The sequence below is a fragment of the Mus caroli genome, unplaced genomic scaffold (genome assembly GCF_978045245.1).
Source record: "Mus caroli unplaced genomic scaffold, Mus_caroli_1 scaffold_4, whole genome shotgun sequence".
NCBI lineage: Eukaryota > Metazoa > Chordata > Mammalia > Rodentia > Muridae > Mus > Mus caroli.
In genome coordinates, this window is record NW_028227259.1 from 33,987,219 (window position 1) to 33,999,331 (window position 12,113).

General features: G+C 42.4%; 1 protein-coding gene across 4 annotated transcripts in view; it reads left to right on the forward strand.

Moving 5' to 3' along the window:
- Positions 1-12,113, forward strand: part of Slc4a1ap (solute carrier family 4 member 1 adaptor protein) — a 31,189-nt gene that overhangs the window by 10,548 nt on the left and 8,528 nt on the right. For 2 of the 4 annotated variants that reach the window (XR_015046911.1, XM_021162683.3), the window contains exons 9-12: positions 2,693-2,804; positions 6,021-6,261; positions 8,865-8,951; positions 10,741-10,811. Coding sequence is in view for 2 of the 4 variants with exons in the window: in XM_021162683.3 (XP_021018342.1) it covers positions 2,693-2,804; positions 6,021-6,261; positions 8,865-8,951; positions 10,741-10,811 (511 nt within the window). In the remaining 2 variants the exon portion in view is untranslated. Of the gene's footprint in view, positions 1-2,692; positions 2,805-6,020; positions 6,262-8,864; positions 8,952-10,714; positions 10,812-12,113 lie in introns of all 4 variants that reach the window. The other 2 variants (XR_003836753.2, XM_021162684.3) reach the window with 2 other exon arrangements.

Genomic DNA, 12,113 nt, shown 5'->3' on the forward strand with positions numbered 1-12,113 from the left:
AAGATAATAGGTAATCAGCCACAAAAAATGAAATATGCACACAAAGACCTGGGCATGGTAGTGCATGCCTGTAACCCCAGTATTTGAGAGGTAGAGGCAGGATAAGCCATCCTCTGCTACATAGCAAGTTGAAAACGAGTTTGGGCTACACTTGGCAATGTGTGTGGGTGCGTATGTACATGCATGTGTGTGCGGGCTTAAGGCAGAGACAGGTGGATCTCTGAGTTTCAGGCTAGCCAAGGATACATAGTGATACTCTGTCTCAAAAAAAAGCAAAAAACAACACCACACACAACCAAAACAAAAAAGAAAAGGAAGGAAAAAAATGAACAATTGGAGCTTGGGATATATAGTTGAATCATAGAGTGCTTGTAGGCTCTGTTCAGTTCCCAATACTGCAAGAAAAGGAAGAAGGAAAAGAAATGTAAGGTTATTTATTTAGGTTTTGTTTTTGAGACAAGGTGTCACTAAGTAGCCTTGGCTGGACTGGAACTCACTATGTAGACCAGGCTAGCTTCAGACTCAGATCTGTCTGCCTCTGTGGCCCGAGTGCTGAGATTAAGGTATGTGCAACCATATCTGACCTAGTTTTCTAGACTCTTGTCTTTACATACTTAGAAAATTATTAATATATAATATTGTTTACAGTAACAAAATATGATCCACCGCGTAAATGCTTATCAAGAGCAAAATAAAATATTATATAATAGAATACCATGTAGCTATTAAGATAAGGAAGCAAGTATTTTTGCAAGTTGTGGGATTGTTATCAAAATATAATAAATTGCAAAAGATATATTAACTATAGAACAGTGTAATATTTGCATAGAGGAAGAATGTGTAGGTAAGGAGGTCATAACTTCTGTATGTATATGCATATATGTATGTATGTATGTGTGTGTGTGTGTATATATATATGTGTGTGTGTGTGTGTGTGTGTGTGTGTATGTATATACATAAATTGACACCTAATGTCTGTTTAGTCAAGTTCCTTACAAATATACTTTGAGGTGGGGATTTGTCTACAAGTGACTCACTCTAGAGAAATCTGTATTGAAATAAAGAACAGGGAACAAGCTGGGCAAAGTTGTGCTTTCAAGAATTATAGTGGCACCACAGATATCCTAGAGGCCAGGGGCTTGGACTTTACCCTCCCCCACACCAACATTGACCATAGGCTTTGGGAACATAAGCAGTTCTGAGAAAGGCGTAGACATGGACCTTGGTGCACAACATCTTCAGTAGCTGGTCATTCTGTTAAAGAGAATAAGTGAGGGTTCCAAATGGCATCTACTTTTCTGTCTCTGGAAATATTTATAAAAGCTGACTGAGTGAATTGTCTCTGGGGAAAGGAACTGGGTGACTGGAGGACAACCGTTAGAGAGAAACTTGAGAGTGTATAAATTCTTTATACTTTCTTAGTCAATGTGTGAGTAAACTTGCACCAACAAGAGACTCTTGCACCAAGTAGCCATAGTGTTTTAGGTGTCAAATTATGGTTATGTGATAACAGTTTTAGCTTTGAGAGTTTCAATTTTTTAATAAGCAACTTGAAAACCACATTAACAGCTGCATTGCAGTCTGGACATGGTGGTGCACACCTGTAATCCTCACATGAGGGAAACTGTCCAGGTGGTTCTCAAGTTTGAGGCCACCTGCACTAGAATAGTAAGTTCCAAGCTAGCCTGGACTACAGAGCGAGAGCATGTCTGATGACGTGGCAGAATGCGCGGTGGCTCATGACTGATCCCAGCGCTTGGGCGCATGGTAAGCTGTACTATGCAGTATGACACCCTATGATATTAAACAGTATGCACTATTAAAGTTTCTTCACATAAGTTTTACAAATTCAGTTCTTCAAAATACTAGCCACATTTCAAGTGCGTAGTGCCCAAATGTGGCTGATATTTAATCAAATGGGCAATGCAATATAAACATTGCAAGTTTTCCATCATGGCATAAAGTTCCATTGTACAGAGCTACTTTAGGTTGTCAGTGACTGTTTGATATGCCCCTCATCCCTCTATGAAACCTTTAACTGTTATTATGTAAGCATCTAGATGGGTTGGTTATGTGCTGGGTGGTGATGGTACACACTTTAATCTCAGCACTGGAGTGCAGAGACAGGTGAATATTGAGTTTGAGGCTAGCCTGGTCTACAGCAAGAATTCCAGGACAGCTGGAGCTACACAGAAAAATTCTGTCTCAAAAAACAAACAAACACAAAGATGGGCTATACTTTTCTTTTCCTTCTCCAGTGACTGTTGTCACTGTAGTCACCATCTGACAGATGCAAAGTCCTGTGCCATGTTGGGAATTACAGGCTCAGTGGGCTGTGTCGCCTCCTCAGTAGCTTGCTGTCCTCTGGTTTATGTCTGGATACTCATCTTGTGGTCATGTCTGTTTTCTCCGAAGTGTCCTTGTCAGTTTCTTGGTATTTTTAACACTGTTCTGTATTGTGTGTATGTTGCAGGTTGAGGCGTAGTACAGTGTGTGGGGTCAAAGGTCAACTTTGCAGAGTCACTTCTCTCCTTCCACCTTTCTGTGGGCTCACAGGGTTTGAACAGGTGCTCAGACCTGACTGCCAAGTGCTTTTACCCGCTGAGCCATCTCGCCAACCCAGTTTCATGGCATGTAAGGCAAAACCTAAAACTTAATTAAAATAGATATTTATAATTGTTCCTCTTCCTAGGACTGAACTTCAGACTACAAATGCAGAAAACAAAACTAAGAAACTTGCATTGCCTCTCTTTGGTGCCATGAAAGGAGGAAGCAAATTCAAATTAAAAACCGGAACAGTAGGGGTAAGTTGTGAGTTAGAGTGTGGTGAACTCCTCGGCCTTGAGCTATCTATCCCTGAACTCGGCTTTCCGTCTTATTCCCTGGTCTTGTGGGAAAGTGCTGTTGGATTAGCATGAGCTTCTCTTGCTGAGATTAGTGAACTGGACTGCAAAGATGGCTCAGTCGCTCCTGAGTATGAGGTCCAGAGTTCAGGGCCCAGTACCCGATGTAAAGTGAAGCATGGTCCTGTGCAGTGTGACCCCAGCACTGAGGGCTGCAAAGGCAGGGTTGCTGGGACTTGCTGACTGACAGCCTAGCTGGGCTGCAGGGTCAGTAAGCAGTGAGGTGGAGAGTGATGGAGGAGGACAGCTGACACCTCCCCTGGCCTCGTGTACACACAGACACAGGCAACTTGGAAAGAACTCGGATATTTTTTTTTTTTATTAGTTTTTTAGTTTAGTTTCTTTTCTTTTTTTCTTTCTTCCTCCCCCCACCCCTTTTCTTTCAGCAGTCTCACTATGTAGCCCTGGCAGTCCTGGAGCTAGTTTAACGTTTCTAATGTGTGTCATATTCAGGAATGAAGTGCCTATGGTGATATTTTTCCCCATGATTTATTTTGCTTACTGCTGGAATATTGTTTTTTTCTCCTTATTTAAAAATAGTAGTTCCCTGAGAATTCTGTACATTGTGCTTTGATGATATTCACTCCCCTCTCCAACTTCTCCCAGGTCTGTCTGCGCCCCTGTCCTAGCCACCTAACTCTGTAACCTCCCTTTTCTCCTTTTGTCTCCGCCTCCTCCTCTTCTTCCTCTTCTTCCTCTTCTTCCTCCCCCTCCTCTTCCTCTTCCTCCTCTTCCTCTTCTTCCTCTTCTTTTCCTCTTCCTCCTCCTTGTTTTTGTTTTGTTTGTTTTGTTTTTAAAGGTTTGTTTGTTTGTTTGTTTGTTTTATGTGCATACATAGCTGTCTTTGGACACACCAGAAGAGGGCATCAGATCCTATTACAGATGGTTGTGAGCTACCATGTGGTTGCTGGGAATTGAACTTAGAACCTCTGGAAGAACAGTCGGTGGTCTTAACCACTGAGTCATCATCTCTCCAGCCCCTGTTTGTTTTGTTTTTAAGATAGGGTTCCTCTGTGTAGCCCTGGCTGTGGACCAGGCTGGCCTCAAACTCATAAAAATCTGCCTACCTCTGCCTCCCAGTGCTGGGATTAAAGGTGTGTGCCACCATCACCCATCTTCTTTTTAACCCACTGAACCTAATTTATGCTGTCCATATATTCTTGGATGTGTGTCCTTCTGCTGGGGCATAGTTGGCTGACTAGAGGGTGTACTTTTAGAGAAAACTCTCTCCCACTTCTAGCGCCCATCATTTGCCAATAGCTCCTCAGCTAGGCATAGAATTTTGTACCTTTCTCCCATTTCCCTAGCTGAGGCTGTAGCCCAATCTTACTGACACGTGTTCTCCCTTGAGGCTCCCTCCTCTCCAGTGACTCTAGCTTATTTCAAGTTGATTAAAATTAGCAACGTAATGACATAAATCTAAACAATTCAGCTTGCAATGCCTTGCAGGTTTATTTTCTAACAGTTCTAGATAGTTGAGGTTCAAGATCAAGATGCTGGCATAGTTGGTATCGTGTGCCTTACAGATGGCTGCCCTTTAATACAGTTTCCTCTCCCTTTCATAGTGTCAGGTTTACCATCTTAGGGCCCAGGGCTTCTCAGCCATTTGACTAAGGATGGCTCATTGTAACTTAATCACTTATCTCAAATGAGATGACATTCCAAGAGATCTTAGGAGTTGGGACCTCACACATGGATTTATAGGGGTGTATGTAAATCAGTTTATAAAAAGCAGCTATAGTGTTGCATATCTATCATTAACATACTGGGGAGAGAGACAGGAACTCAAGTTCTGGGCCAGCCTGAGCTATAGAGCTAAACAACAGAACAACTGAGATGGAAAGACCTTGAATTGTGATGGACTGTTGTCTGATACCAGAGGCCTGAAGTCCCAGTCACACATGTGACTGGCGTAAGGTTATGGAAAGGAAAGTATCCAGGTTTAAATAGAAGAAAAGTGTTTGTTGTTGTTGTTTTTAGAGATTTTATTTATTTGCTTTATATATATGATGAGTACACTGTAGCTGTCTTCAGACACATCAGAGGAGGGCATCAGATCATCCCATTACAGGTGGTTGTGAGCCAACATGTGGTTGCTGGGAATTGAACTCAGGACCTCTGGAAGAGTAGTCAGTGCTTTTAACCACTGAGCCATCTCTCCAGCCCGAAAAATGGTTTCTTAAAAGGCTTTTTAATGCTGGGCAGTGGTGGTAGATGTCCTTAATCCCAGTACTCAGGAGGCAAAAGCAGGTCGATTTCTGAGTTTGAGGCCAGCCTAGTCTACAGAGTGAGTTCCAGGACAGCAAAGGCTACACAGAGAAACCCTGTCTTCTTTTGGACTGAAAGCATCCATGCAGGCAAAATGCTATATACATAATAAAAAAATAAATATTTTTAAAAGGCTTTTTAAAACATTACTTAACTTAATTTTATATTTAAAAAAATATTAAGGGACTAGCTAGTGGCCCAGGACTATAATCTCTACTTGGGAGGCAGAGGTAGGAGGATCACTCCAAACTCGAAGTCATCCTGGTCTACATAGTGAATTTCAGGCCAGCCAGCACTATGTAGTAAGACCTTGTCTCAGAATATCTAGAGGGTCAGGGGAGGGCAGTAAAAATGATTTTTTTTCTTGAAAACATATATTTGATTTACTTCCCTGAACACTTTGTAATACATTAAAGTTCTTTGACATGATATGACAGGATTGGATCCTGCTGCTGTCATTCACCTGCAGTAGAATTCTGTTTCCCTACAGGGTGCTTCAGGTATCTTATATTTAACAATCCTAGAATCCTGTGTGCAGCACTGAAGGTGGAGCGTGACTTTGCATCTGCCAGGCAAGCACACCACCACTGCTCTGTATACGGGGTGTTGTGTTAATCATCTTTGTTGTTTTGGTTTTTGCTGTTGCAGATCCAGTTTAGGTTCTTATATATGTTCTCTGGTAATCTGTGGCCCCAGAAATTGCTGAAAACATTTGATAAGATGTATAGATGAACAAAATTTCCTTTGGAGGTCACACTCTAGCAGATTTCTGTGGGGCTCTTTATCCTGGAGGTTTGTCCTTTTACCTTCATGCAGAACTTCCTGTTTGTGGTTTTATTTCCCTTGTAGAAGTTGCCACCCAAGCGTCCAGAACTCCCTCCAGCTTTAATGCAAATGAAGGATGAACCTGAAGTAGAGGAGGAGGAGGAAGAGGAAGAAGAGGAGGAGAAAGTGAAGGAGGAGCATGAAGAACGAGTGGAGGATGGAGGTGTCAGGCTTCTTCAGGAGCCTGAGCTGGAGCTGGAAGCAGCAGTGGAGCACCCGAGTGCTCCTTCAGAGCCCTCGTGCTCCAAGGAGACAAAAAGCCATGGTAGTGTCTTTATTTCCCCTGTGCTGGTTAGTCGGGCAGTTGTGTTCATTTTGGTAGAGTAAAAAATGCAAAACCACACTGGGCAGTGGTGGCGCACACCTTTAATCCCAGCACTTGGGAGGCAGAGGCAGGCGGATTTCTAAGTTCGAGGCCAGCCTGGTCTACAGAGTGAGTTCCAAGACAGCCAGGGCTATACAGAGAAACCCTGTCTCAAAAAACAAAAACAAACAAACAAAAAAAATGCAAACCCAGTTGTGTTTGTTGTTACAGAGGATCAGAGTGTATGCACATGTGAAAATAGCAGGCTTTTCTCTTTAGCAAGCCTTACATCCAATTAGGCAACAGTTGGTTATTGCCAACAGAGAAGCTACTGTAATACCATTCGGTGTATCTTATGTTGGTCTGTGTTTTGTTAATGCTTGTTGTGGCTAATTAGGACTGTCAACTGCTTCCCTCCCTTGTCAGTTTGTGTAGTACTCTCTGGTGCTGTGGAAGGGAGGCTACAGGAACAAGGCTTCCAGAAGATCTAGCTTCATCCATCCAGTCTCCTGTCCTAAGGATGCAGTGTCTTTAGCAATAGGGACTTACCTTCAACCTTTGGGAGTCAGTGACGGGCAAATGGCAACAGCTTTATTGTTTGTGGAGTCACTTGGACTACCCTGACCGTTCTCTTGTTTTTTTTTTTTGTTTGTTTGTTTGTTTGTTTGTTTTGGTTTTTTGGTTTTTTTTGTTTTTTTGAGACAGGGTTTCTCTGTATAGCCCTGGCTATCCTGGAACTCACTTTGTAGACCAGGCTGGCCTCGAACTCAGAAATCCGCCTGCCTCTGCCTTCCGAGTGCTGGAGTTTCTATCTAGTGTCCAGGGCTGGAATTTTTGTCAGGTAGTGTATGGTCTTCTGAGAATTGATGTCAGCACAAATGAAATACTTTTATTTAAAAACACAGGTTTTAAAACTTGGTTTAAAACCTTAAAGCTTGGAGACTGAAGAGATGGCTTACGGGTCAATAGCACTGACTGCTCTTCCAGAGGACCCAGGTTCAATTCCCAGCACCCACATGGCAGCTCACAACTGTCTGTAACTCTAGTCCAGGGGATCTGAGACCTTTAGATCATGCAGGCAAAACACCAATGCACATAAAATTAAAACAAAAAACAAACAAAACCAAAAAACCCAAAACAACAACAACAAAATCTTAAAGGTTAAATAATTAGTAAATCCATAGTTGATGAAGGATTATTGTAGGCTTTTGGTCCTCTGTCTTCTTATTTTTTTATTTTTTTTATTTTTTTTATTTTATTAATATATGTAAGTACACTGTAGCTGTCTTCAGACACTCCAGAAGAGGGCGCCAGATCTTGTTACGGATGGTTGTGAGCCACCATGTGGTTGCTGGGATTTGAACTCTGGACCTCTGGAAGAGCAGTCGGGTGCTCTTACCCACTGAGCCATCTCACCAGCCCCCTGCCTTCTTATTTTTTAACATAGAATTATATTTTATGTAAATGAATTCTGAATCTTATTCAGAATCTAGAGCCTGCTTTTCCTATGTCCTTGAAGTATTACTTTTTAATTTTTAAAAATACATTTATTACCTATGCATTTATGATTATGTGACTACTGTGGCACACACGTGGAGGTTGGGGACAGAGACAGCTGGATCTCTGCTTCCACCATTGTGGTCTCAGGCCATCCTCAGGCTTGCTGGCAAGTGCCTTTACTGCTGAACCTTCTTACTGGCTTTGTGAATCAGATAAGGGATAATAAAAATATTATTTCTATAATATGATTTTCCTTTACTAAGGGTCATAGTGGTTCAACACACACACACACACGTCATGATTTTTTTTCTTTTAACTTTTTAAACATTAATTTTTAAATTTAATTGAAAACTATTAAATTTCCTTTATTGCGTGTGGTGGTGAGGCACGTGTGTTCCGTTTGCACTGGGAGGTGAGAGGATGGCTCTCAGGGGTCGTGGCTTCTGGAAATCCACTCAGGTAGTCTGTCAGCTTTGGCAGCAAGTGTCGTTACTTGCTAAGCCATCTCATTGGCCCTGTTAACTTTTGTTATTGTGAAAATTAAATACTAAATCTTGATACTTAATTCTGGTATCTTTTAAATATATATCCCTTGTAGTTACATTTGTAAGTTAGGTGGTAGATGCATACGTTTTTAAAGACTTTTGTTGTAAGAATAACCATTAAGTTTTACTTGAAAGCTTTTTTTAAACTTTTTTCTTAAAGATTATTTATTTATTTAATGTTTATGAGTACAGTGTAGCTATCTTCAGACACACCAGAAGAGGGCATAGGATTCCATTACATATGGTTGTGAGCTACCATGTGGTTGCTGGGAATTGAACTCAAGACCTCTGGAAGAGCAGTCAGTGCTCTTAACCGCTCTTCAACTCTCCAGCCCTACTTGAAAGTTTTTAAAAGTGGAACTGCAATGGTTCTGCTAGACTTGCGGAGGGCCCTTTACTGAGGACTTTAAGGTGAATTGAATCTGCTGTAGTCTAACTGAATGACATAGAAGTGTGTAACTGCTCTTCTTGTACCATGAATGAATTAATAACAATATGCCCTGGCACTGCTTTTTATAGAAAGTATATCTCAACTCAGCCAAGTGGAACAGCGTAAAGATTATCAAGAGATGGGCAAAATAGTAGCATCATGTGAGGACCCTTCAGGTAAGCAGGGTAGCTGGTTCTCGTGCTTCTTCACACATAGGTGCTGCCTGGCTTTATAAGGGGGAGGTGGCAGCCGCTGCCATGGGAGGCAGAACAGAAAATAGCGTAGAGGTTTCTGTTCAGTACCATCTTACCTGCCTATTACTCCACTCCTGGTCTATATCCTGGGCTTCCCCATCTGTCTCAGAGCATTCAGTGCCGCACACCTCTCTGACCAGATGGAAGGAGCCTCTCCAGCATTCCATCTCTCGCCCACTGCGTCCTACCATGGAAATGGTGGAAACCTGTAGTAAGAAATCGCTTCATAGGTTGGTTGATGCTTAGAAAGCTGCTTTTCTCAGGCTTTGCCTGTTACAGTTAAACTGAAGAACGGGTAAAGCAGCCCCATCGTCTTCTAGCTTCTGGCCTAGCTTTGGTATTTAAAGACTGACAGTGAAAGGTAATTTCCTTTTTTTTCCCCACTTTTTTTATTAGATATTTTCTTCATTTACATTTCAGATGCTATCCCAAAAGTCCCCTATACCCTCCCTCCGCCACTCACTCCCACTTCTTGGCCCTGGCGTTCCCCTGTACTGGGGCATATTAAGTTTGCTAGACCACCGGGCCTCTCTTCCCAATGATGGCCGACTAGGCCATCTTCTGCTATGAGTATGTGTGTGAATGAAATAAATATCTGTTTTATTTTTAAAATTATGTGGATGTGTGTGTGTGTGTCTGTCTGTCTGTCTGTCTGGGGATAGATGTATATGAGTGCTGCTGTTCTCAAGGCCAGAAGTACTTCAGTTACAAATGCTTGTGAGCCGTTTGATGTGTGTGCTAAGAATTAAACTCAAGTCTATGTAAGATTAATGTGTGCTTTTAACTGCTGAGACATTTCCCCAGCCCCTATATATTTTTCAAATGTATGTGTATGTGTGTCTGCGATTATATGCTACATGTATGCAGGTGCCTGTAGAGTCCAGAGGTGGCATCAGATCCCCTGGAGCTAGATTACAGGTGGTTGTTGGTTGCTTGACATGTGCTGGGAACCCAACTCTGGTCCTCTGGAAAAGCAGCATGCACTCTGAACTGTTTCTTCTTCTTCTTCTTCTTCTTCTTCTTCTTCTTCTTCTTCTTCTTCTTCTTCTTCTTCTTCTTCTTCTTCTTCTTCTCCATTTCCTCCTTCTTCCTTCTTCCTCCTCCTCATCTTCCTCCTCCTCTTTTTCTTCTTCTCCTTCCTCTTTTCCTCATCCTCCTTCCTCTTCATCTTTTTAAAAAAGATTTATTTATTTCATTTTTATGAGTACACTGTCACTGTCTTCAGACACACCAGAAGAAGACATCAGATCCCATTACAGATGGTTGTGAGCCACCATGTGGTTGCTGGGAATTGAACTTATAATCTCTGGAAGAGTAGCTAGTGATCTTAATCACTGAGTCATCTCTCCAGCCCCAACTATTTCTTCTTAATATACATTTTTTTTTACAAATATTTAGTTTATTTTTGGTTATGTGTGTGTGCATATATGCATGTTGGTATGTGCACATGAATACTAGTGCCTGTGGTATCCAGAGGTGTTGGATCCTCTGGAGCTGGAGTTACAGGGAGTTGTGAGCTCTGCCAGTGGGGGTTGGCTGCAAATGTGCCTAACCACTGAGCCAGCTCTCCAAACCTTTATATACGCCTTAAGGTTATAGACAAGCCAGTTACTGAGGTGTCTATGGCTTCAATTACGGCACCATCTCAGGGTTTCATTCTATAATATGTTTACTCCTGATAACAGCTGTGTATACTTTACCACCCTTAAAGCAGCACCAGAGAATGAATATAAAAAAGACAGAGATGAGCTGAAGAAAAAGAAATCTCCTGGGCCTGGCAAAGTAAGTACTTCAGTTTTCACAAACAAACTCCCTGTGGTGGCTCCTTGACTCTTGTGACCACCTTAGAGTGTTCAGCAGCGTCAGCTCCTTGCAGAAATCTGGGCTCTTCTTTATTTCGTTTTTTAATTCTTCATCCACCCCGCTCATGTACCCGACAGGCTGCCTCTTATTAATTATTAATTGTTTTTTCATATCTTGTATGGGGTGCAAAGAAATCTGAGGAGCATGTTCTTATCTCCTTCCTTTTGTGACACAAAAGTATTATTGATGTTCTTCACTGTTATCATGTTTACCCTATTGTGAAAATCGTATTAAAATATCAAGAGCTTCCTGCTTCTCCAGCTCCTCAGAAGGGGACAAGTAGGTTGTTCTGTCCCCTCCTGGGTTCATCGTGGGGTGACTGACTCACAAGAGGAGTCGCAGAGCTCGGTGTGCAGTTGTGCTGGCAGCTGTGGTTCCTTACAGCAGAGGGATAGCAGGGACAGTCAGCAACTGGAGAAAGCACCTGGGGCAAAATGTATGCAACCGTGTGCAAGGCTCAGAGTCCTAATGCACTAGAGACACAGATGTGCTTAGTTCCCTTAGCAGCTAGCTGTGGCAAGTGTAACTAAGTGGAGAAACTGATTTACGGACTCACAACCAAGATTCTATTGAGGGTGCATGGAAGGCATTCCCTGCTCAACATGTGTCCTCTTTCCATGCTGGCAAGAGGAAAGTGAGCACATTGAGTGACTGTGGAGACAGAGTGAGCCATCCTTGCCTGTCAGGACTTAGTCCAGCCAAAGGCCAACAGCCTCACAAAGGACAGCAAAGACAGACACCAGCTTTCTCTTACCACTCCTTTAATTTCTCTTTTTCAGGGGTGTGTGTGTGTATGTGTGTGTGTGCTTTTTTGTTATTGTTTTGTTGTTTTTGAGGCAGGGACTTTCCTTGTAGTGCAGAAGTGCCTCATACCCAGATGTTAACACTACTTTATAGGGTCTTATGTAACTGGCCTCAGGGACAGCTTAGTTAGTGAGGTGCTTGTGGGGCAGGTGTGAGGACCCAGGTGGGTTTGGATTCTCAGCACATGTCTTCAGTTCCAGTACTGAGGAGGCAGACAGGCCAAACAGCCTAGCCAAATAAGTGATCTCCACGTTCAGTGCAGAATCATCTGTCAAAAAAGGATGGTAGGTAGCTTAGTGCAGACTCTTACTAGCTGACAAGACTCACAACTTGAGTTTGATCCTGGACTCATTTGGTGAAAGGAGAGAACTGATTCTGGCTAGTTGATCTCTGACCTCCACATAATGCCCCAGGGTG